Source organism: Neolamprologus brichardi, chromosome 7, assembly GCF_056152115.1.
Source record: "Neolamprologus brichardi isolate AB-2024 chromosome 7, ASM5615211v1, whole genome shotgun sequence".
NCBI classification, from domain to species: Eukaryota; Metazoa; Chordata; class Actinopteri; order Cichliformes; family Cichlidae; genus Neolamprologus; species Neolamprologus brichardi.
Window position 1 is genome coordinate 55,174,606 of NC_142110.1, and position 26,318 is coordinate 55,200,923.

The following is a 26,318-nucleotide window of genomic DNA, read 5'->3' on the forward strand; positions in this document are numbered from 1 at the left end:
GTGTCTCATATTAGTGCTGCACTCAAGGCTTGTCAACTTCACCATGTCCATGCTTGGAGAATACATTGCATATTTGTTCATTAGTGTTTTAATAGCTGAGGATATATTTAGAGTCAGTTCTTTTAAAATTAGATCAAATTTGGAAGTTTAGTTAAAATTGCTGAATGTGTGTTGCACGTGATGAGAGATGCAACTTTGCTCTAATATGTTCTAGTGTTTAAAGGGCGCTTGTTTCTGTTTGAGAGCTCTGTGCTAGGGTTCAACAAATCATACACACATAAGGCTAATTTATTATCTGAGACCAAAGAGATGTCTCACTGTGGCCGAGCGGTTTGGTTGTATAGACTTATTGTATTTCTCTGTGTTGAAAGCAGTCACAAAAAAAATAAAAGGAATGATGGATTTAAATGGAATTATACTATTTCACTTCCCTAAGCTTGGGAAGTGGTGGAAGATTGAATTTTGTATTTGAGGCTGGTTGTGCATGTTAAATGGTTATTTGGTATTTCCAGACTACTGGCATTAGTCAGGAGTCATGCAAATTTAGGCTTGCTACTCTTTTTTTGTATTGTTGCTGCCAGTTTATCCCTGAATCAGCTGATAATTCCCACTTGCAAAATATTTTTTTTTACAGTTCTTCTTTTATTACTGCTGTTCCAGTATTGTAGACTAGTCTTGCTTTTCCCAACCTGTTGATAATGTGGATATTTTATAAAATATATAATATTTTAACAACCTTGCATCGTAGATTTAACTTCAGGGTGATTCCACGTAAAATAACCAAATGTGAAAAAAGTTCACATCTGATCTCCTCAGGGTCAGCTGTTTATTCTTCCCAGTAACTTCAGCTCACAGTAAAAAACGGTACCATCATATTATGAATATTTTCCGAGTTGCCGGTGCTTAAAGGACATAGAGGTGGAATGAAATTTAGTGCTTTTAAATTTTGCCAGCATTTTTCATCCCCTTTGACATAAACTATGTTATGTAACATGATATTGATGCTAAAGTTTGGTCATAGCAAAAACAAAACAAAATCATGATTTTGCTTTTAGATTGGGACCATTGGTGTGGGTGTGTAATTGAACTGGTTACAACTGCTGACGACAGATTAAATGTGCTTTACAGGTTTGAAAATTTCACCGGAAGAACTCCTGTTCTTACGAAGTTATGATGGCTCAAAAATGCTGCAAATGCTGCAAAATTTGGCACCCATTTAGTAACCACCTTTTCCTTTTTTAGATCTGGCACTTCAGACTCTTTTCCGTGTTATTTTAAATTGATGATGATTGAGTGCCAAGAAATATTTTCCCCATGAAAATATTTTATTTTCTAATTTTATACAAGTTATTTTCTATACACATCATAAGGTCTGTGATCAGATTTCTGCAAAAAGGAGAGACTACATAATAAAATGTGTTTGTGTTCACATATTACAACACAGCATTAAATGAGATGGATACACATGTGGCCTGTTTGTGATAAATATTCATTAGGAGACTGCCATGGGTATATTATATTCTAATCAATCTCAGCAGTGATGGGGAAAAAAAGATTTGAAAAGCTAATAATCAGCCACACGTGATGCAGCTCTTCCTCTTTCTTTTTTTAACCTATTTGAGTTGTTTAGGTTTTCAGTGTAAACAGAAAAAAATTGGATGCTATGTTTTTTTTTTTTTTTGTTTTTTTTTTAAAAAAGGAAAGAAAATTGGATATTTCTGTCGCTACCAAACACAGATTTGTTCCGCTCATGTGCAAATATGTGCTCACTGAAGCCTGGATTATACTCTGTTGTGGACACATACAGCTGGTGACCCGACAGCCAAGTAGTGATTGCTGTTTTATACTTTTCATGTTCACGGGTCCACTTGGGTCCCTGTGTTGTGAATTTCGTCCACAGAGAATTTATATTACAATGCATCAACCAAGCATGTGCCCAGGCGGCGGATTACAAAGAACTATAAAGGGAATAACTTTTTGGCCCTTAGGTCTCCTGCTGTCTGTGTTCTGCAACAGAGTATATTTAAATGGTTACTATAGATGGTGTAAAGGATCAATTTAGCTTAGCTTTAGCAAGCACACACTTTAATTGTGCATTCTTTTTGTGACCATCGTGTGGTCGCGATACCTGTGTTTGCAAAAAGATGTCTGGTCCCATAAAAGTGTAGGAAGGTTGACTTTGTAAACATTTGTCGATGGGCTCAGTTACTCATTGTAGTTTCTACTAAATTGGAAATTATCCACATTATGCTCACTGGCTAACAACCTGTCAATCAGAAGTCCCCAGCCAATGAGAGCGTGATTTCAGTCAGATTCATCCATGGCTTGTTTCAAAACACAGAAGATGGCAACAGTGAAAATGCTCACCTTGAGACTTTAGAACAAGACTTCAACATGGTAGCCATGTCCTTGTCCTTTTTACTTTCTATCATGTTACTCAAGAAAATCTTTTGGAGGAGGGAGCTTTGGATATACCTGCAAAAATAATCCTCTGTCATATTGCGTGTGATGAATGTGATACTGTGTAGAGCAAAAACTTTTCCCAATTTGCGCCAATGTTGCTTACAAAACATTTCAAAATCGAGTCATTACTCAGTCAGGCCCTCATGTTACTCATCTACTCCGGAATAAAGTCCACATTTCTCCCTCTTCAAAACCCTTTTGTACCATTCACATCTTCAGGAGTATTTCCTGACATTCAGCTCGGTGCTGTTATCTTTGATGTCGGCCTGTCCTGTTGGCATTGTCAGTAAAACTTGGCAGACGCATGTGCCCTAAGTGGTGCCAATTTAAAGTAGATTATTGTGCAGTGGTGGTGATGAAAAGTAGCTCAGTGTTTACCCACCAGAGATAAGGCCCTCCTTTTTCCTCTAGAGGGAAGTGACCATAGTCACACAGAGGCAGAGTCACATACACAACCAGGAGCCAGGTGAGACAGCTTTCCATATGAAAGTCAGCATTTTTCAGAATAGAGGAGTAACAGTTTAATATAGTAATGGCTAATTAGCCAAGTAAGCGGTCATTACTCTCAGGCATAAGGATGACTTGCCATTAGCGAGCTGACGGGGCATCTTGTGACTTTTTTTTCCCCTTTGCCCAACAGAAGAGGAAGGGAGTACCGGTGAATGACAGTGACAAAGCAGTGGAGCCTGTGCTGTTTTTCCACAGTTCCTAGCTTTGACAGTTATGAACTGGACAAGAAGACAGCTGTAAATAAAGCCAAGAGAACTTGGGAGTACACCCTGAAGGAAAGTAATTACCACAGCTCTCTTTGGTCCGTGGAAATTCAGTCAGCCGTGGTTTTGTGGACTCTGTTCTTTAGACAGCTAACACACACACGCACAGACACCACTGAATGGACTGCAGCGGTATGGACGCTGGTTTCTCTTCTTTGCGCTCGGAGGCAGCAGGAGCCATGAGGACAGTGTTGGTGTCTGCTGAGAACTTACAGCTTACTCTGAAGCCTGAGCTCAGTCAGGAAGAACAGTCACTCACACACACCAACAGTAGCCCTAAGGACTCACACAAAGCCGGGTACTGTAGTAAGACAACACAGGTTGTTTTCTTGTAACATCTGACAGCGAAATATATGCGTTTTCCTTTAAATAACACTGAAATCTTTAGATGTAACTAATAGAGGTAACAAATTTTTAAAATGATGTCTATTTGTGGATGGAAACTGAATTTTCAGATTACCATTACAAATTATTCCTTTAGAATTAAGATTATCATATGAAAAAAAGTATGAACAACAGTCATTGACTTGAGTGCAGTCTTTTTAACTTGGCAATGTTTAAAGTGGATTTAAATAAAATATTGAAAACCTATAATGAATTAAAAGTAAAGCTGTTTTCACTCCTGAATGCTAAAAAATGTCACAGGATCAGGTCTAGTTGTGACCAAAGTTGTAGAAGTGTAGATGCTGTTTTCTTTCCCGTCACCTCTGAACTAGGCCGATGGCTTCCCCTCCCTGAGCTTGGTGCTGTCAGAGGTTTCTTTCTGTTAAAAGGGAGTTCTTCCTTCCCAAAGTTGCACATTCTCACCTTTGGAAAGACTGCTAGGCGTTGGTGAGTTTGATGCGTGGGTGTTACACAGGCGAGTTCAGCATCTCATGGACTTTGTACAAGGGAGCAGTTAAAGACAGATTAAAGTTTGATCTAAATGTTTGGACAAGTTCTCATATCATGGTAGCACATCTGACATGTCAGTGTTTTTAACGAAATGCTTGTTAACAGCGTAAATTGACAGTTTTTATATCATTTAACAGTGTCACCATTTGTCTATTACAGTAAGATATAGAGTAAAGTCAAGGTTGTTGGGAATTTCATTAGTTACGTTTGCTTCTCAGTGGTGTAAACTGACTGAAGTGATACTGAAGTCATACCAAACAATATCAGATATTACAGATTCACATGCAGTGGAGCTTTTTTCAAATTAGGGCTGTGCGATATGACCAGAATCTCATATCCCGAATTCTATCGTCCGATAACGATATAAATCACAAAAATGTAACATTTTCTGTAAATTCTGTGAATCTCGGTCAGCTCGTCTTGCGGGAAGTGTTTCCAGTTGCGCGTCATGTAGCTGGAGTCGAGTGTTTTAACTGATGCATGAAACTATACATTTTTAGACATAAGTTGTAACAGCCGCCGTTTTTCTTTTTGAGTATTTATTACACGGCGTGCTGCGGGGAAAAGCCTGTTCCAACGTTTGAGTCTAAGGTTTATTTTTTAGCACCTGGCGGCTCTTTTTTACTTCTCATCCCTAAATAATCTGCTCTTTCACGTGATTCAGTTCATTTTGAAAAGTCTCAACAGGATCTTGAGCCTTATTGTGAAAGGTTTATGTGGAACATAAACAAGCGGACACGCGATGGTGTTACCGTCGTTGTTGCTAACCACAACGCATAAAAACAGGCGCTTGTCCTTCCGTAGTGTGGTTATATAAAATAAAAGAGAAAGAGAGAACTTTAAGAAATTAATAAAGCCACTACAGTGACCATCAAAACGATGAAAAAATATTGCCGTAAACAGTTTATTTTGTGACACCACGAAACAAGCCATAGCGTAAAATGAAACGATAGACGTTTTTATATCGTCATCCGATATATATCGTTATATCGAACAGCCCTATTTCAAATTTAGTTCAATCATTTTGAGGCTCTATATAAAATATTGTAAAGGTTTCAAAGATTTAGTTGCTGTCCTACAAAAACTATTTTTGTTTGTTTACAGATTAAGAAACTAAAGTTTGACCTTTTGAGCTTTAGGATATAAAATATAATTGCTCATTTTATCCTATGAGACATCCCATATGGAAAAGAAATAGTAAAACCTTATAAAAGACTTGCATAAGATGTGGCCCACTTCATATAGTGATTCATATAAGGCTTATATGATTTACTCATGAAATTGGCCACTTTCTCATTACTTTCATATATTGTTTTAGTAAGTATCCAAAACATACAAGTTTCATTTATATAATTTTTCAAGGGATCTTATATCTGTTTTCAAACTTGTATGCTTTTCATACAAGTTTCACACAAGACAGATACAAACTTTATAAGATTTATATATATCTTTTCCATATGGGCTTTGTGTGAAATAATTAGCATGTAAATTCCTGAGTTCTAGATAAAGTCTTGACCCTTGACCTTAGACCACCAAATTGTAATAGGTTTTTGCCTAAATTCAATTTGGAGGTTTGTGCTTTTTAAATTCACAATGTTTTTAAGACATAGCTTCCTCACAATGAGCAGACCCAAAGCTCATAAACACAATGCATCTGTGTCAGTGATAAATACTGTCATGCATCTGGATTGCAGCTCAAGCGCCATGTTGTTGAGTCACTGCTGCTAAATATTGGCAGATTTGATCTTGTCATTAATTTTGACCATTTTGGATAAGCACCAGGTTATTATATACCTAAAATAAAACAGAACATATCTGCACTCTTTATTTTTGTCTGCAGCTTGCTTTCCACCCTGCACAGCATCTCTGTGGAACAAGCATCCTGTTGTGTGGGTTGTTTTTGAGCAACATTGCCTGTTTGAATTAGTCAAGGAATTAATGTGGTGATCATGTGATTGCTGAGTAGCATCATTGTTATGATGCTGTTGTGTTGTTGTTTAGGACACCATTGTTGCTGCATTGTGAGCATACACCTCATCCATTTACATACCCATGTATGGCTCTTGTATTTGTGCCCATGTTATGTACAAGCATGAGTTACGCTTCAAATCTAAAAACTTATAACCCGAAACCCCAGGGGTGTTCCTCCTCTAGCTCAGTAGGTAGAGCAGCTCATCTATTAATTGGAGGGTTGGTGGTTCAATCCCTGGCTGCTCCAGTGTCATCCACAGTCTGAATGTGTGTGAATGTTGGATAAAAGCATGAAAAATCAAAGTGCTTGTCTGCTGTCTAAATAGCGAATCTGTAAAGCACTTTGAGTGCTCAGGTAGAGTAGAAAAGTGCTATATAAGAACCAGTCCATTTACCATTTCCGATCTTAACCCGAGGCTGTAACCTTCCAGTCTGCGTCGATCCAACATGTAGTTACGTTTCTCTAGAGGTGCACAAACTGTTACTGCTTAAGTTGCAACCTAGATTTCCCGCTGAATCATAATTCGGGCATAAGTAAAGCAACTAACCACTGACTACAATAACACTCAGGATGTCTTCTGTCCTCAGGAATGAAGACCTTAAAGAGATGTTGGAGAGCAACAAGGAGTCGCTCAAACTGGAGGCCATGAAGAGAATTGTTGGGGTGAGTGCATCACGGGAATCCACTAAAGCATTTCTTTTAAGTAACTGAGCTGTTTTGTGCTGGTAATAAAATGTTTTACTATTTCTTTCTTCTTCTTTTTTTCTCCAGCTCATTGCCAAGGGCAAAAGTGCCTCTGAGTTGTTTCCTGCTGTGGTGAAGAATGTTGCGAGTAAAAATATTGAGGTATGACACGATTGAGAAATAACGCGCACTACTTCATTTATTTTAATGCAGTTCACTGTTATGATTCATTTCATTCTCACGCAACGCAGCACGTGGTTTCCCAAAGCATGACGCCCAAAGGGGGAACTTACAGAACAATAGTTAGATCCACCGAGAATCTTTTTCTTGCTTTAGACGCATGCATGTGCTTGAACATTTAAAGTTAGTGGTTCTACAGAAAGCAAAGCAAGGAAACAGGAAATGGTCGCAGCAGATTGAGATAATATTGTTAAATAGACTCAGTGTAAGAATACAGTCTGTGTTATGGAAATAAATACCTAATACATCTTTTCACTTGTAAGAAAATGCACCTCTTTGTTAGGTGTATTACATTTCAAGCAAGTTCACAAAGTTGCTCTGACTTCTGTGGCTTAGACTGCAAAGTATGATAAAACAGCAGTATTATTATGCAGAGCTAATTAAAATTAGATTATTTCTCAGCCCTACTTGGAGCCATAAATTGGTACAGCAGTAGCAACAGCATAAATATTCTGTAAAGCTGCTGTGAGCTTGCGCCAACATGCCACTGAATCCTGCGAGCCTTGGAAAAACTCAACCACCGCCTATTCCAGTGAATGACCGAACATTAAGCAGCAGCTCAAGAGGCGCTCCCATGCCCAGAGCCTGTGAATATTGATTAGCAGCAGCAGAATAATCAGGTAGCATGAGAGGCAGCATGTAAGCCGGGGCGGTGGGGTGTGGAGGGGGGTCCAGCCAGGCCAGGCGCTGTGTGCGAGGCATGCAGCCGAACCAGCTCGTGGCAGGGGTATGGGAGCAGGTGGGTGGATGTAATTGGGGGAAGAGAGCTCCGAGTCACATCTTCTCTCTCCTGCCTCATACACACCAGCTGCTAAGGTAGTGTGAGGTCTTGGTCTGTGCTTTCTCTCTCTTCTCAGTTTCTGCTCAGCTACAGTATGTCGTGCTAAAAATGGCCTCTTATTTCGCTCCCGCCGTCATCCCTTCTACTTCGCGTCATCTCGAGCTGCCCATGAGCCCCAACAATTAGAGCGTGAGCGTAACTGCACAAGAACATGCAGTTTTTTGATAGCGTTTCGTGGCTTAATGTTGGTGCTCTTTGTTTTATTTACTGAATTTTACACTGAAATTCAGGGAAAAAATAAAATAACACCAGATGGAGCAAGTTTCACCTGTAGTGCACGTAATTGCCTATTTAGCAGTTCAAAACGAAGTCCGTTGCATGCTCTGTGGTCACACAAACCCGATCCTTGAGGGCAGATGGGTTTTGTCTCCTTTTTTTATAGTGAGTAATGCCATTACTTCCAGCAGTAATGGCCTCAATGATGATTGAGAACTGTGCTGTGAAACCACAGGTCAATACTCGTTGCATTAGAAAGCATGGTGCTGATTACTAGCTAAAGCGCTTGGTGATTTGTACCTAAAATGTAACCTTAGTCCTGACCTCCAGCTTAAATCAGGTTATAAATTAAAAATAGTTCCTTAGGTAAATCATTTTTCATAACCCTTTCCTCCCAGTTTCATGGTCTCCAACTCAACAGGCTCATAGGAAGAAAATTAGCTCCGTCTATTCTCTCTCGGAATAGCTGATGTGAATCAGCTGGCAAAGCACCTTTGACCTCTAGTTAAACTTGTCAGAATCCAGGACAAATATTATCTCAGGCTTTCCGGTGAGCAAAGAATAGGTGAGGGAGCCAAAGCACGAGACTCGGGAGGGAAATATAAACACATAATACAGCTCCTCTGTCTGAAACCGTTCTCTATTGAGAGTGCAGGTTTTGAAATTAAAACAGGAAAGCTTTCCACCTCCATCGACCCGCCCCCAACCGCCAACCCCCAGTCTTTTAAAATAATAAACTCAAATTTTTCCCTTAGAAAAATCAACGTAAAGGAAGCCGATTTTTGTATTGTGCTATATTTTGTACTCTTCTTGTCTGTAAAAAAACAAAACAGTGTGTCCTCACACAAACCTGCTTAAATTTTCCAACACAGCTGGTTTGCTCGATTAGTTTCATGTCTGCTGCAGTGGTTTTTCTTTTATAGCCGTTTCGTTTTATTGCTGTTTTTGATGTCATTGTTCTTCGCAGCTCAAGAAGCTTGTGTACGTGTATCTGGTGAGGTATGCAGAGAAGCAGCAGGACTTGGCATTGCTGTCTATTAGCACATTCCAGCGGGCCCTTAAGGTAACATTCAGTCTCTCTGGATGCGGATAGATGAATGTGTTGATGATCAGAGGATGATAAATGTCTCACTTCTCCCTGCCTCTTGGTGCTGGGAGGCACTGTTTTTGTTGTAGCACACTGTCTCGCTGACAATTTGTTTCTGTGCCAGGACCCAAACCAGTTCATCCGGGCTAGTGCTCTGAGGGTTTTGTCCAGTATCCGTGTCCCCATTATTGTCCCCATTATGATGCTGGCCATCAAGGAGGCTGCAGCTGACCTGTCCCCATATGTGAGGAAGACTTCAGCACATGCGATCCAAAAGCTGTACAGGTAAAGGCATCAATGGATAAAGCCGCTGCACTTGTAAGTTTTACTGGCTCGTCTTACTGCCTCAACAGTGAACTGAGCAGTTAATGCAGTGAAGGTTGGGCAATGTTGGCATAAGGGGCTTTGCCCCGCTTTTATCGCTCTCTTATCTTAGTAGTAGGTGCATGTTTGATGATCAGTGATGGTTCTTTAGAAAACCTGGCACAGTTTTGCTATTTATCTGCACTGCTTCTATCAGATTCTTGAAATTCCTTCATGCTCTATATACCGTAGACCTCTTATGCTTTTCCTTATGTTCTGTTCTATATTGTAGAGAAAAAGGCTTTGTGAGTTTATTCCAGTGTACACATAGAAAACAGAAACCGCCCTTACAAAGTGATACGTTTGGGGTAATAAGTTTACTGTGAGCTGTAGAAGTCCATACATTTGGAATAAGCTTCAACACATTTTTAAAATGCCTGTCTTCAAACAAAAAACACCTCTAAAATAATTGTTGCTACTTGATTTTGAAGCCTGTATGGCATGGATCTGTCAAAACTTTGCTCTACATGAGGCTTATCCTGTCGTTTTCATGTGCCACTGTCTAGATGTATTGGATTTTTAAAAATGTTTTTATTTTATGATTCCTACGGCAATCTTAGGATATTTAGTGATTCTTTTTGGTATGATAATGTACATTTGGAATTGTATATATATTTGCTGTTTGTTACCTGATTTTATGCAACTTAAAAGCTTTGGGGAAGCCTGTTTCACAAAGAACTATCTTATGTTCAGTTTGGAATTTGTATTTTAATTGATTTTTTTTAATAAAATGAATGAAAACTGAATATAGGTTTACATACTACTACTCATATTAAACATGGCATGCAACCATGTGTGAGCACAGCAACTTGTGAAGAGCTGCCAATCACAGGTAAGCGGTTTTAGGAGGTAGGGTTGCCTTAAAAGGGGAGGAGCTAAAACAGCTTGTTTCAGACAGAGGATAAACTGAGGAGCTGTATCGAGCTCTGGATTAGTAGTAGTTTCGGGCTACTGGATTTAATTGGTTATGAAAATGTTTCGTGCTGATCTAACTGGTCTCTGTTAATCAAGAGCAGCTACTCTCCTGTCTGCTAACATACCAGCAGTGTAACCTAGGGTGTTTTACAGGTTAAAAATATGTGCAATGATGATGTTTTACAGTAGTCTAAAGTGAAGCAGTGACGGATTGATGCAGGGAGTGGCTTTGGTTAAACACGCACAGACATCTTTGTATTCTGAACGCACAGCAGGGACATGATTTAATTTGTTAGTCTGTATGTGAATAATTGCCATTCTGTTGTTGACAATTAGTTTCCAACCTCTTTGTCTTTTGTCCTCAGCCTGGACCCAGATCAGAAGGAGCAGCTGATCGAAGTGATCGAGAAACTATTGAAAGACAAAAGCACGGTAAGCAGACACAGAGTACCGTAGTGGTTCACAGTACACCTCCCATGTTTGAGAACGAAGACCACTGGAGGGCGCCCCAGTCAAGTGATTCTTCTCTTAGCTCTCCATCCCACAGCTCATTCGGCAATGCCACGGTTTGTTAACACCCACTTAAACCCACACATCTTCAGATGCTCCTTGTTAAGTGTCCATTTGGAAGGAATTTTCGCACTGATGCTAGTGTCAGCTTAATTTTCTCAAAGGCCAGCTTCTTCTTTTTTTCAAATTTTCTCCCAAAATGGACCGTAAATGAGTTGGATTCTCAAATTCTGCAATTTGGCCAATCACAGACACAATGCAGAAGGCGCATTAGAAGTCAGCAGGCAGCGCATTAATTTGACGAGGTCACAGTGAATACTAAGGGTGCTGAAATGCCAATTTCAAATATGTAGACACTGGCTGGAGGATGCAGTGCGTTGTTTGCATGTGCAAATCATGCACAGTTTGTTATAATTATGTATTCATAGAGTATGCCTACCATTATATAAACAAAGCAAAGCAGCTTAGGCCAAACGGGAATGGGGGGGGGAGTGGAAGCCCAGTACCAGATGCATAGCATATTTAGCCCCAGACGCTAACGAAGACAGATGACTTCTCCCTGTTGGAGCCCACATTGTGAGGCAGGGGACAGAGAGAGAGGGCACTATCATCACACAGACGCACAAGCACATCAGTCGGTGATGAATGGTGAAAAACCTAAATGCAGTGGATACTGAATAGCTTTCAAGTGAGGCGATGCATTCGACGATGCCATGTAGAATTTACAAGTCCCACAATAATGTCCCAGAGCTGAATCGGTGCCATCAGAGGTTCTTGTTATGTTATATGTAATGGAAAGGATTACTCCTGCTACTACATTCAAGTGTTAGTGTACTAGCTGGATGGCTGTTTTGTGCTGCCTTCAAAAACTTTCTAGGATCCTTGTAAGTGTGAAATAAAAACCCTGATGATGACATCAGTTGTTATATATCAGCTGGATTGATTGTGAATATTTGTTATGTCGGTTCTATTATGAACTCAGCGGTCGTACTTACTTTGGGGTGGCAAAGTATTTTTTAATCTTTGTCTCATATTAAGAAAATATCTCACATTATGACTGCCTTAAGTTTACAAAGGTGAATCTCTCACAAAATACGTGTGGTCCAAACAAACAAATGTGCCGATCTATGATCTTCATCCCTGCTGAAATCTAAAAATGAAAACAAGACTGCAGTTTAAATAAAAGGGAACCGTTTTAACTGGTATGTTAACAGGTGAACACTATTTTCATACAGTTTTGCCAAAAATTAACTGGATATGTCCAAATTTCAAATTACAGACAGCATTAGCTCTCAGCATTAGAAATCTGGACTATTTTGCTTGTCTACTAGAGACTGAGTTGATATATCTCAGCTTTTGCTGGTTTGATTTTCTTCATCAAAATCACATCTGTTGATGTTTGCAGACGTGAAATGCTAATTTTCCAGGCTAGCCTCTCGATAATGTTGCTTATAATATTGGAGAAAAAGACGAGGCATTTGGAGCAGTTGTAGATGACTAAAGATTACATATCTAATTTGTAAAAATAACACAGGCCAGATCGCCATCCTCCGTATGTAATTTTTGCATTTTGTATCATTTTTTTATTTTAATAAAAATATCAGCATTTTCAGGAATGTCATTGCTTATGACTAGTCATAACTAGTTCTGGCTTGGATATATGAACATTGGTTGAATATCACATGAATTTGTCAAAACTCCACCTTCTCCTGCTATGAAAAAATGTCATAGTTAAGTTACAAATTGCAGTTTAGAAAAGAGGCCAATTCCCCAAACTGTGTTTGTCACAAGGTGACTGGAAAGGTCACTAATACCTCCTTTAATTTCGCACGTTCCCACGAGATCATGGAAGTTTGCTAAGGAGATGTCCTTGGGTTATTTGTCTTGTTGTCCAGGGTGAAACATAGAGGAGACTGAGCCTTTCGAATAGCTGTTCCTAACCCCCGGTAAACCCCATTCACCAACAAAGACTGTTTTTAAAGACCTGGTTTAAAACTCATTTTAATTCCTTTGCCTGTAAATCAGATCGAGTTTTGATGGGAGTTTTTGCGGATGTTTTTTAACGCTGTATAGCACTTTGATCAATGCCAGTTGTTATTAGATGTGCTTATAAATAATTTGATGAGACTTGACTATAAAGGGTATCCATATGCATTCATGCCTAGACATTTAGGTGTGCTAATGTTTAATGTAGACGCGTCAGCATGTGCAGCAGGGCTACGGATCTGGTTTTACATAACGAAAAACATATTTTGTATTTATAAAGCTATCAAATTTCAGTTTTTAACAACAACTCTATTGGAACCTTACGTTTTTCTGGCAGCTTTTCAGTCAGATTTCAATTTGTTGCACAGTTTTTCTTCTTGTGTCACTACTAAGTTAGCTGTGTGGCTTAAAGCTGTTGAACTGGTATCACAATGGCGTTAGTGGGAGATGGAAGCATTTGGTTATCATTCAGGCTATATCCAGGCCTGCTGACATTTACCTTTACAGATGTGCCTCTTTGGTTAAATGGCTGTGACACATGTGGTGGTGGGTGGGGGGGCTGCTTATAGGCAGGATGGTTTAAAGAGAAAATGGGAAGGCCTGATGACAGAGACAACACAGGAGTTTGTGCAGCTGTTTTACCGTGATGGATCTATTATCCAGCCATTACAAGATAAATGATCGATCTCTCCCGTCCTCTCCCCCATGCACCTTCTGCAAAATTGAAATGAGAAGAGAAAGGAGGAGCAGTTGGGGGGAGTGGCAGTGGGGGTACTATGATTAGGGGCTAGGTGAGATGCCCATTAATTTAAGAGAAAAAGGAGAGAGGGAGGGAGGGAGAAAGAAGAGAGTAAGCAGAGGGAGGATAGGCCGACCCCACACCGGGCCATCAATCAAAAAGGCGCGCGTTGTCTCTGACGTGATGACCCAGCACTCTGCCTTCCTGGCACCCTAATTAGAATTCATAGCAAAATAGATGCAAGGAAACGGTTTGAGCCCTTCATAATTTTATAGGAAATTTATTGTTATTAGAAGAACCATTTGCTTAGTGTGATTTTTCCATTACCGGCTTGTCATGCAGGGTAGATAATATGGCCGAGGTAGGGGACGGGGAGGAGGTGTATGAACTCCATAGATTGGGGTGTCAGTTTTGTTGATGGTGCATGTAGTTTACCTTGGAGCTGTGTCTAATGGGGGAAGTTGGTAGAGAATGCACAAAGCCTTGCTGCAGGATGCACGTGCTAAGGAGTGTTGCTTTTAATAGCCTCAGAGACAGGAGAGGGTCAGAAGAAGACAAAAATACACACAGACATACTTAAAAATCCATGTTTTACTAAATGCTTTGACTAAGTTAGTCTGCTGTAAAATGTTATTGACACTGATGCTTAAATGAAGGTTGCTGGAAAGATTTATGCTACCGGTCAGACTCTATGAATAGTTTTCATTGGAACGTCTTTCTATATATTACAGTGGTTGTACAAGTGCTTTAAATCTTTTTAAATTCTGAAATGATTGGATAGAAGTGTGATGATTTAATTTTTGTGGCTTTAACTAATTATTTTTTCTTAAAGTTCCATTTAGACTCATGATGATAATAATGATGATGATGATGATGATGATAGGATATAGTGAAACATGGTTTAGGGTTATACTTTCAAACAGATTTTTGTGTGAACTACAATTAAGTAATGGGTGAAACGTTAGGTAAAAGCTAAAGTATAATAATTAGTTTTCAGCAGTTGTTGAAGTCCAGATTCAGTTAACCCAGAGGGCTGATGACAGCAGAAAGTTTAAGCGGTACAACCTCAAAGGTGTGGTTGCCTCTGTATTTAAAACAGATTGTGGACCTGATGATTGAACAGGCTGACTACTGGAAAGAGTTGTCAACAGTTTTGCTATATATACAGGAGCCTGGCATTATAGAACTTTGTACAGTGTATCCGCAAAGTATTAGAAGTGCGTCACTTATTCCACATTTGATCATGTTTCAGCCTTTTTTCCAAAATGGATTAAATTCATTTTTCACCTTAAAATTCTACACAGTGCTGCGAATACTCTCCGGATACACTGATGTAAGTAATAACATTTTAAAATTCTGAATTTCACTGAAGCGTGTGAAGCAGTAATAGGGGTGACAGGAGTATCTGTTGTTTTTTGTTGGCAGCCTAACTGCTGCATTCTGGGTTATTTGAAGACATGCAAAGAAGGACTGAGAAATGCACATGAAAAATGAGTTGGAATAATCAAGACAGGAAAAATGAAAGTTAGAATTATGCATGTGTCTGTGTGTGTTACTATTGGCCTTAGTGCATTAATCACTGTCCGGAGCGCCATGTCATTCCTTGAATATACATAAAATTCCTGTGCATATCATGAAATATAACTATATATACAGCACTGCAGTATAGTAAAACATACTTGTTTGTGTGTGATTTCTCTGGGAATCTACAGACGGCAGCTATGCACATGCACATCTCTCACACTCACACAATCAATGCAGGCTCATGACAGTGCTGATGGGTAAATGCTCTGGGTTCCCACAGGGCCACCAGGGGCCAGAAGGCTTTAATTGGGAAGACTGAATTCTGCTCCCTTTCTCTTCATCTTCACCTGCCTGCGATAATGCTGTTTGCATATTAATACACTGCCGTGTCACTCACTCAGCCTTGCAGTCAGTCAGCGAGGCAGCAGGCAGTTGGGTGATGGTGGGAGTGGAAGGTGAGCAACAGTCAAATGGGTTTTTTCCCTTTACCAATAAAGCATAGTTGATTATTGGATCTGTCAGCTGCTGCTTCCTCCTTGGCTTGCTTTCCACATGAACTGAACACTTATGCTTGAGAAAAACACTCTTACTGATGGGCTTCTCTCAAACACAAAGCAGTAGAAAACTTATGTTTTTAAGTGCAAACAATTTACTTTCAATTATCAACTAACTGCTTACAGGATGAACTGTGTATTTTAATCAAAGCTGTAAATTGCCATTGCTTTTTGAAAGTGCAATTATAATACTTTGCAACCAGGGTCACGTCTGTTAACCAGTGTTTTATTTCTCTAGAGTTTGTGTATATTGCAGCTTGGCCAATTTGCTTAACAAAACAATTTGCTTAACTAATCTATACAACCCTCATTAACTCACATGTTAACAGTGGAGTGAAATAAATGGGGGAAAAAAAAACATTTTCCTCATGAGTTTGCTTCTCTCTGTTCTTTGTTTTAATTTTGATCCTTTCTATAGCTGGTGGCTGGGAGTGTGGTCATGGCTTTTGAGGAGGTGTGCCCAGATCGCATCGATCTGATCCACAAGAACTACAGAAAACTGTGTAATCTGCTGGTGGATGTGGAGGAGTGGGGCCAGGTGGTCATCATCTCTATGCTGACCCGCTATGCCAGGACACAGTTCACCAGTCCCTGGACAGAGGTAAGGGTTTCATGGACCTAAAAGCAATAGTGATTCACATTTGTAAAGTATCAGTTACATAGACTGTATGTAAAAGATGTGCAAACCCAGTGTGATGCCACCTGTTGATTTTTTTTTTTGGACTGCACATTTGTGAAACAGTTGACTGCTGTTATGTTTTTGGAGACAGAAGTTACCATATTAAGACAACAGGGTTGGATTATGCTAAGAAGCTTGGTTAGCACACTGCATCTATAAACTGCATGGGTGCATCACACGGGCACAGGCTATTTAGTGCTATCAAACAGACTAATAACTCTCCTTGTACTTCACACCAAACCACATTACTTGATATCTATTGCCTTTTAAACATTCTCCAAAGTGAACCATGAGCTTAAATGCACTCGAGATCACCAGTTCAGTGACTTAAATTAGAGGAAGTGAGGCCTAGCAGACAGTTGGCCACAGCTGCCTGTGTCAGCACATCTGTCAAAGTGGTCTGTGCCAAAAATGGCAGTTCCTGGAATAGCCACTTAACACCAGCTCCAAAAAAGAGTCAGTCTCTATAAACATCCAGGTTAAAAAGCATACATTTAGAGCATTAAAACACACGGTTTAATGGATCTGACAAATAGTGCAGTCAACATGTTTGTGCTTCATTTTTTTATGACAGTCTACATTTTAATTATATGATACTTATGAATTAATTGGACATGTACAGTTTATAGATGCATCTCACCAACCAAGCCTGGCACCCTTAGCTGACAACTTAGCACTCCAACAAGACTTAAAAGGCAGTGTTCCTTCAGCTTGAGGGCTGGGCATTTTTAGTTCACAAGAATCCAATAAAAATCATTCATTTTAATTTTGTTAGAGGGTTATTTTTATAAAAATAGTTTTGTGCATTAGTTTGATGTACTATGCTTGTGTTTCAGGGTGCTGAGTTTGATGAGAATAAAGCCTTCTATGACTCTGACTCCGAGGAGAAAAAAGACCAGACAGAAGCAAAGCCTTACATCATGGATCCAGATCACAGGCTGCTGCTCAGGAACACCAAACCTCTACTGCAGAGCAGGAACACCGCTGTGAGTCACTCAAACGCTGACATGTAGACACAAGTTCAGGTTTAACCCTGGGTTTTCATGGTTACTAAGGTGGTCCACATTGCCATGGTAACTCATGCTCCATCAATAAGAATCTGTATTGCTGATTGATTAGCATCAGTGTGAGATGCAGAGATACAGACTGGTGCAGTCGGGCGGTATCTGCAGAAAGATAGGAGGTAAATTTACTGTTTTAGTTTTTGTTAAAACAGTGTCACTGGTCTATAGTTATATGCCAAGTCTCTATGAAATGAGTTGCGAAATGAAAATTGGTGGCAAAGAGGTATACAGTACTGCACCAAAAACCTCTTTGTGATTGCTGTAGTTGTTAAAATATTGCCACAGCAATAATTTACTTACTTTACTTGGAAGGAGAACATTCTTCGTTTCAAGTTTCAGTATAGCTTGGAGAGAATATAGCGAGTGTTTGCAGTGTGTAGGAATTATAGGTAACTGCAGCAGCCTTCTAGCAGCCAAAATGATCATGCAGTGTTTTTCATCTGGAGACAGTGGGCAACATTCAGCAACAATCATCCCTGATCAGTTGGGAAGTGAGACCAGAGGTTGCCTGTCACAGACAGACCTCTAGACCTGTGTGATTCAGACGTCAGGCTAACAAACTGTAACACCATCTGTAGAAGCAGTCCCCTCATAAACAAGTTACAGGCTACATTCACACATTATTATGGCACTTTTTTAATGGTATGCAAACATGCATAGACTAATAAGACTGTTTTTAGTCGAATAAACACACATCCAAAGTTGATGGAAATAGTAGGAAACGCAGCGTCTCTTTGTGTCTGTTGCATCACATCAGCTAATGCTGTTGTAACCCTGGAAGGACACATTTATGTGCAATAACACATTCACTCAAAGTACTACATACAAAGGACACGCCACACACACAAAGACACGAGAATACCTGTCTTAATGCGCCACACAAGCCTGAATAAAAGCGATAAAAACCAGAGTGAGTGCGGGTCTCCATCATCCAGGAGCCTCAAGGTCTCTGTCGCTATGTAGCAGCGGGAAGGAAAAATGCTCCCAAATGAAAGTGTTGATTAAAATGTGACATGCTGTGTCTTTACTCACGACAACACGGTGACATCCTCAATCTTCATAGACGCCCGAAGCCTCTCATTGTGCCTGCAACGACGGACACACGTCCTCCTGCTATTTAAAGCGCTTCTGAAAAATGACTTTTAGAGTCTCTTTGAGAGTGCCGGTGTAGAGCCTGAGCAAATGCATGTGAAGGAAGATGATTTTAGTGTGAGCAGACAGAAAGTAACAAGTTTGTTTTAATAAGATGCTGTAAGATAATCTACTTATTATCTTATTGGGTTGATATTTTTAGGTAGTGATGGCTGTTGCTCAGCTTTACTGGCATCTGGCTCCTAAACACGAAGTCAGTATTGTCACCAAGTCACTGGTTCGACTCCTGAGAAGCCACAGGTAAAAAAAAATAAAAAAATACATATATATGTGTGTATATTTATACAGCATTTGCGTATTTGCTGCTAGTGTCTATGTCCATGTCTGTCTTCTTGCTGTTGTGTGCAGAGAAGTGCAGTACATTGTGCTTCAGAACATCGCCACGATGTCTATACAGAGAAAGGTGAGTGCTCATGGATAGCAGAGGGATGAGAGTGTGTTGGGTTGATGCAGCCTGTGTAGTAACACGAGTTCTCTTCAAACAGGGGATGTTTGAGCCCTTCATTAAGAGTTTCTATGTGAGATCGACAGATGCCACGCATATCAAAACACTAAAGGTAGCCCCTGTTTTATTTTCTGCATTATGTACATATAAGCTCAAATAAGAATACTGAGCTTAGTATTATGTGTAATAGTATAATATTATGTACATTTAAATACTGCCATATTGGCTTTTGAGCCCCTTTGACCTTTTCGTGAACCTAACAACAGTCACCTTTCTGTTTATGATTTTTCCAGTTGGAGATCCTGACCAATCTAGCTAATGAAGCTAACATCTCCACAATTCTGAGAGAATTCCAGGTTTGTTGTTTTCTTTGTGTGATAAGATGTGTTACCTACTTTCCAATTGGGGTATTACACTAAGTACATCTGATCTTTCTTTTTTTTCCCCAAGACCTACGTGAAGAGTCAGGACAAGGCGTTCGCAGCAGCTACCATCCAGGCCATCGGCAGGTGCGCTACCAACATCTCTGAGGTGACGGACACATGCCTCAACGGTCTGGTGTTGCTGCTTTCTAATAGAGACGGTAAAAAGCCCCCACTGAATAGTTACCTGAGTCCATATTTGCACTTTGAGCTCGTCATTAGAGATGTCGGCTCTGTCCAGTTTTGTGAAGACTTGTTTCGGTTCTCCAGAGACCGTGGTGGCCGAGAGCATCGTGGTCATCAAGAAGCTGCTTCAGACTCAACCCACTCAGCACGGTGACATCATCAAACACATGGCCAAGCTCTTCGATAGCGTCACTGTACGGTTCATGATTGTGCTGCTTGTGAAAGTTATCACTGGAGCATTGTGTCTGAAATAACACTGTGACAGGTGCTGCTCTTTGTCTCTGATATGTCACCCTCAACTGCAGGTTCCCATGGCCCGAGCCAGCATCCTGTGGCTGATGGGAGAGTACTGCGAGAAGGTGCCAAAGATTGCGCCCGATGTACTGCGCAAGATGGCAAAGACGTTCACAGCAGAGGAGGACATCGTCAAGCTGCAGACTGTCAATCTAGCTGCAAAGCTCTACCTGACCAACTCTAAGCAGGTGCAAAATAAGACATGCAGAGAAAAATCAAGGCTCTGTGTGTGTGTGTGTGTGTGTGTGTGTGTGTATGTGCGTTTACAGAGCTTTATGTGCGAATAGTTGCAACTCATTGCTAAATACCCATTTCAAATACAGAGCTGTGAAGCAGTTTTAATGTAATGCATCTTCTAGAGCCACTTGGTGTCTGCAGACCCATTGAGTCAGATGAGGTAAAATTGGTGTGTGAGGTGATTTTATGAGCCCAGACGCTGCCTTCTCAAAGCACATTATCACACCTCTTGCTCCTTGTAATGACAATTCAGTAAAAGATTGGGGCGATAATGCTCCTGTCGTGACAGGAGCAGATTTTGTTTTTATGTCTACCTAAATCATTTATGTTGGTGCAAGTGCTCTGTCTCCCTGTGCTTGGGTGAGACGGGGGTTTGAAGTAAGGATCCTGGCCTTGTGGAGAAGGAGATGCCTGTTGATGAGCGACACTCACATTTGCTCCTGGCTCAGTTCAGCTGGTTGTACACCAGGTTTGCATCATCACTGAAAGGGTTCATTGATTTCTAAAGTGTTAGTTGGATGTTATGGAAACGTGTCTGCTTTATGCTTTTTTTTAATTTATTTTTAACTGGTTTCATCTTCCTCTTAAATACTTGAATTGTTTCCTTGACATTTTTTGTTGTGCTTGACTTTTTCAAATATTCACAACCTAATGGTCTGTCTTGGGTTGGTCTCCCTTCAAGTTTCTAATCTCGGGGGGACCTGCTGGTCATAAGTACATAAAGCATTGAAACACCCACACTTTTGTCCCCAGACCAAGCTGCTGACCCAGTACATCCTGAACCTCGGCAAATACGACCAGAACTACGACATCAGAGACCGAACACGATTCATACGGCAGCTGATAGTGCCCAACGAGAAGAGCGGTGCGCTCAGCAAGTACGCTCGACGCATCTTACTGGCCCCCAAACCGGCTCCAGTGCTCGAGTCTGCCTTCAAAGGTACTTTTAAATACCTTTTCCATTTTCAGATTAAATTTCATTCCTCTCCCGCATCACTGAATACATATTAGCTGCTCATCTATTTCAAACCTAGTGGCTCTATTTCCTGCAGTATGCAAAGTTGATTCAGGCTGAGGTTTTATTATTCTGCTGTGTGTGTGTCTCTCTGAAGGGCAGTTAGGTCAGAAACCTTTACCTCACACTAATGAGATGGGTAAATTATTGAGCTCATGCTAACCTTTTTTCCGGCTTTCTCATTTAGCTGTCTTTTCTTTCTCTCCCCCCGCTTGACACCAGAGAAAAGCTGCCTTCTACAACATTAAAATTCCAGCTCAGTTTGCACTTACTGGATGTTTATGAATGTGTTAATGGCCTCTGTCATTCTTAATATTCAGAAGTAGTCCTTTTTTGTGGTGGGCAAATCACACCTCCCATAGCACACGCACTGATTGTCTTCTTGTGCCGCCCTTTGGAAAGGCAGAGCAGGGAGTGTGATCACGTGTTATCATAGACAGAGAGGTGACGGTGCTTGGTGGAGAAGATGCCACTATAAGCTGTTTCCTTCATTTAGAACACAGTGAGGTCATTGCTGCCCCGTCCCATTTCTCCACCACTTATTAAACTTTTTTATTTTTTTCCCATAATTTTCCTTCTTGATACTTTCAGATCGAGACCGTTACCAGCTCGGCACTCTCTCCCACAGTCTTAACCTTAAAGCCACTGGGTACCAGGAGCTCCCAGACTGGCCTGCTGTTGCTCCCGACCAGTCTGTGAGAAACGTGGAGATTGTTGAACCAGTAAGAAATCCACCTTCCTAAACGTCTTTACACACCAGATGTGTAAAATTCAGGAGACTATTTTACGCATTAAAAATGTTTTTTTGGACTCACTTATATTTAATGCTGTCATTTTTTGTTGTGTTTTTCACAGCGGGTTTTTTGAATACAAATTTTCTGCAAAAACACAACACACTGAGTGTATATGTTACATGACAAGTTTAGATGTGAAAAACTTGGAGTTTCGTGTTGCTTTTTTGCCTTTTACACACTCCTCATCATATTTGCAGTATTCAAGATGTGTAAAGAAAAACGTGAGCCAAATCAGACATTCAAAACTAGCTCAAATGTGAGGAAACTCATGCCCTTAGGGGAGGAAAGTGAATGCACCACATCTCAGTCCTGATTCTAGAAGTTATAGGCTCTCTGTTAACATTATGAAGCATTTGTCAGGAAAAAATGAAAAGATCATTGGTTTTACCTCCAACTATTACTTGGCTGATTGGAGTGGAACTCCAAACTGACTGTTTTTAAAGGTGACAAGTTTTGCTAATTTCCAGCTGCAAATCTTTATTCTTGTTTTCAAATTACACTTCAAAGTAATTCTCATTTGCTGCATACTTGGCCCTTGTGCAGCACCTTAGTTTATTCTGTGAGGCTTTATGAAGTGGTGCATTTTTCTCATTTTTCTCACATTTCATCAGTCAACCAATGACTGAGCAACACAGAAAATATAGAAAAGAAAACGTAGAAAAGATTTATTTATATTTTAAGCATGATCATTTACAACCTTTATAGAATTAAAGATCCTTGTGTTTAGTTTAGTTTTTTATTTTGTGAGGGACATTATTGCTTTAGCATTTTCTCTCAGGTTTATCACTGTTACTTTGTGTGTCTCCTGATAAAACAATAAGCAGCGATAAATCGGTGGTGTCAACAAACTTCAGCAGAAACATATTTGGGGTGACGACATACTGCTAAAAACTCCTTTAATTGAAAAAGCCACTGCTGGTTTTGCTTAATTGAGTACATTTAGGAAGCCTGTGTGGAGTGACCAGCAGCTACACAATGTGCAAAATGTGAACATGCCTCTGTTACGTGTTAGGAATCAGATTTTTATAGATTCTAACTCATCCTTAAATTGCAAGGCTTGGATTCTGTAGTTTAACTGGTCCATCTTCCCTCTGCTGTGTCCATTTAGCTGAGCGAGTCGGCACCAATAGTTGGGAAGACCAAACAGCCTAAATCTGATGACAAGTTCTACTCAGATGATGAAGACGAGAAAGAGGAGGAAGAATCCGACAGCAGCGGCAGTGGAAGTGAAGACAGCAGCAGCAGTGAAGGTTTGTTTCTGCCTGTCCGATTTAAAGTTTCTGAGACTTTCTCCTTTTATGAGGCTAAGTTAATGTTGTTGGTTATTAGCATAACCAACATTAGCATGACTGGTTGATTTAGTGACACACTCATTATTTGAGGCCATGATCTGACTATCCTGCACGGGGCAAAGCATATCAAAGTTTGGTATCTTGTTTAGAAGCTGGAGGTGTAAAGCACAGCAAAATTTTCACTGCATTAAAACTTTCTGTGTGTTTGGTTCTGGATCCATCCATCCATTTTTACATTTTTACCATTTATCAAATCAAACCTGAGATGCAGGATCAGCAGTGTTGTAGACACAAGCAAAACAGAACACACAACATTTTACTAAGCATAATAACATTAAACTATACAGATTTGTTAATGTGTTTTCAAAACTGTTTGATTTTAGAAATGTGTCTCTAATTTTATCCTTCCGTCTATTTTTCTGATGTTTATCCAGGTCTGGTTAACTGATCATTTTGAGAATTTACAAATTTGAGCTGAACAACATTTGATGTTGTTGTGCTTTTGGTTTGGAATATATTAGTGTTGAGCAACAGTCATTTCAGAGTCATGATGATTGACAAGCTGTTAGCCAGTGAAGTTTTAGATCCATCCCTCATTGATCCCGTGCAGTTGCAAAACAAAGAAGAAATTAAGACCATAAGTAATATGAAAAGAAAATTTCAGCAAAGAATAAAGTCTGATTTGTTTTGGGTTTAATATGTACAGAATCGGGCAGTGAGAGCGAGGAGGAAAGCAGTGAGGATTCAGAGAAGACCTCCAGTGATTCTGGAAAAAGTTTCAGTGGATCTGAAAAGAGCTCCAGTGAGTCTGAATCAGATCAAAAAAAGAAGAAAAAGACCAAGAAAGCACCGCAGAAGAAAAGCAAGCCTGCTGGTGACAGGTACACTGAAATCCCTGCTGTCTGTCACAGTCTGAAAGCATAATTTTTCTTCCCTGCAAAGGCGGCGTGTCCAGATGTTACCTGCGTCTTTCTCTTCTTCTCTTTCTGGCTTTGCTAATTAAGCAGGTGTGTGTTTGCCAGAAACACGTAGTCAGCAACAAATGTGCCCACGATTCTGCTGCATCCGAGCAAACTCCATCTGTTGAAAGATTCAGCAGTTTATATTATTCATCACAGCCCACTCACAGTTACAGTTCTTAATGCTCAGTTGTAGCTTTCCTCCACTAAACCCCTCAGACTTGATATGTCAGGATTTACATTTGCACCTATAGCGTGGATAGAGGATGCAAAATTTGCTCAATCACATTTAAAAAAGGACATTGAAAACAAAATGTGACAATCAGAAAATGTTGTAAAATCTCAACTTAAAAAAAGGTATAGCTGTATTCAAACTGGCATGTTTATGGATTTATGGATGGGGTCTTTGTCTCATCTACTTCTAAGATATGCGGGGGGCATGGAAACTAAATCCAGTGGATCTCTTAGAAGGAAAAAACCAAACATTATAATGGTCTGTAGCTACGCAGCCCCATACACAACCAACTGTACTGCACGGTGTATTTTGACATCTTTCTGTCAAAACCAGCATGAACTTTTTCTGCAGTTTGAGCTGCAGTAGCTCCTCGTCTGTTGGATCGGACAACACGGGCCAGCGACCTTGGCCACCCATGACTGTATTTTGTGGGGTTTTTTTAGCACATTTCCTTGGATCAGTTTTCATAGATACTGACCACTGCAGACTAGGAACACCTGACGAGAGCTTTGGAGAAGCTCTGATCCAGTCGTCCAGCCATCACAATTTGGCTCTTGTCAAACTCTGAAATCTTTATGCTTGCCAATTATTTTCTGCTTCTAATACATCAACTTTGATAACAAAATGTCCACCTACTCCCTAATGTGTCCCACCCATTAGCAGGTGCTAGATGAAGAGATGATCAGTGTTACTCACGTCACCTGTCAGTGGTCAGAATCCTTTACCTGATCGTTTATGTTTCTAGTTAAAGTCTTCTGGGAGATTCACATGGAGGGAAAAAAACATCATACACACCTGTTACACTCTGCACCATCTCTCTCACACACACACACACATGATGGCAGCACTGCTGGAATATTGTTAGCGCGAGTTCCATTAACAAGCTAATCAATGAGAATTTTCCTCCAGTAGCGTAACCCACATTTACATGGCTAATGGATAATGACTTTTGATTGGTCATTTAACAGCCCGGTGTTACCAGTGAATGAGATTTGAGTCATTACTACTGAGTATGCTCACGTACACTCTCTTACACACTAGCAAATTTAGTTTCTTATGCACTCTACTTCATTTGCTCATGGACACACAAACTCACACCGAATGTACCTGATTTCACTGTGTGACAGGCCGGCGGCTGACCCTGTTCTCTCCATTAGAGAGTATAATTAGAGCAACTCACCCCAGTGCTCAAACACACACAAACACGCGCACACACACATACACACGGTAATTAGAGCAGCTCACCCCAGTGCTTCCACAACAAACACAGCATAATGCCCTCATTATGGCCCAGTCATTTCAGGCAGGGCCTAATCAGGCCCACAGTGATTTATATCACTTTTTCCTGTTCGCAGCAAATGAAATCTGTAGGCCAAATTAATACTGGCTTTTCATCATCGCCCAAGTTAAAAAGCCAGTTACCGTCACAATTCCCCTCATTAATTTAACGGCTGAAAATCCCAGGCAGGCGGAGTAAACACTCATTATCGGGACAAATTGAAGAGGGACAGCAAGACTGAAAGAGAGAGGAGAAAGATGGAAAAAATCTTTTTGAGTAAATGCAACATTGAATTAACTTCACAAACAAAAACAGATTGATCTTTGTTGTTCTAATCGGGGCTGAAGCTTTCAAGTTGGATGGAAAATAGGAAAACAATAGCACCAAGTTTGTTTTATTTGTTGGTTTCCAGACTGTTTCATATTATGGAATAAATTAATATTTTACTTTTAAGAAATAATGGAGAGTGTTGCTTTTTTTTTTTTTTTTTACTGTGTATTCTCT

The 26,318-nt window shown here is 40.2% G+C and overlaps 1 protein-coding gene across 2 annotated transcripts in view; it reads left to right on the forward strand.

Annotated features, from left to right (window-relative positions):
- The window catches only part of ap3b1a (adaptor related protein complex 3 subunit beta 1a), a 56,465-nt gene that overhangs the window by 3,062 nt on the left and 27,085 nt on the right, over positions 1–26,318 (forward strand). The window contains exons 1-19 of one of the 2 annotated variants that reach the window (XM_087843895.1): positions 3,114–3,534; positions 6,690–6,765; positions 6,874–6,948; positions 9,051–9,146; positions 9,295–9,455; positions 10,814–10,880; positions 16,180–16,362; positions 17,277–17,426; positions 18,799–18,896; positions 19,005–19,059; positions 19,142–19,213; positions 19,395–19,457; positions 19,552–19,684; positions 19,794–19,903; positions 20,015–20,191; positions 20,994–21,180; positions 21,847–21,977; positions 23,158–23,299; positions 24,048–24,222. In XM_087843895.1, the coding sequence (XP_087700021.1) occupies positions 3,356–3,534; positions 6,690–6,765; positions 6,874–6,948; positions 9,051–9,146; positions 9,295–9,455; positions 10,814–10,880; positions 16,180–16,362; positions 17,277–17,426; positions 18,799–18,896; positions 19,005–19,059; positions 19,142–19,213; positions 19,395–19,457; positions 19,552–19,684; positions 19,794–19,903; positions 20,015–20,191; positions 20,994–21,180; positions 21,847–21,977; positions 23,158–23,299; positions 24,048–24,222 (2,330 nt within the window). In that variant the 5' untranslated portion in view covers positions 3,114–3,355. Of the gene's footprint in view, positions 1–3,113; positions 3,535–6,689; positions 6,766–6,873; positions 6,949–9,050; positions 9,147–9,294; positions 9,456–10,813; positions 10,881–16,179; positions 16,363–17,276; positions 17,427–18,798; positions 18,897–19,004; positions 19,060–19,141; positions 19,214–19,394; positions 19,458–19,551; positions 19,685–19,793; positions 19,904–20,014; positions 20,192–20,993; positions 21,181–21,846; positions 21,978–23,157; positions 23,300–24,047; positions 24,223–26,318 lie in introns of those variants that run through there. The other variant, XM_087843894.1, reaches the window with a different exon arrangement.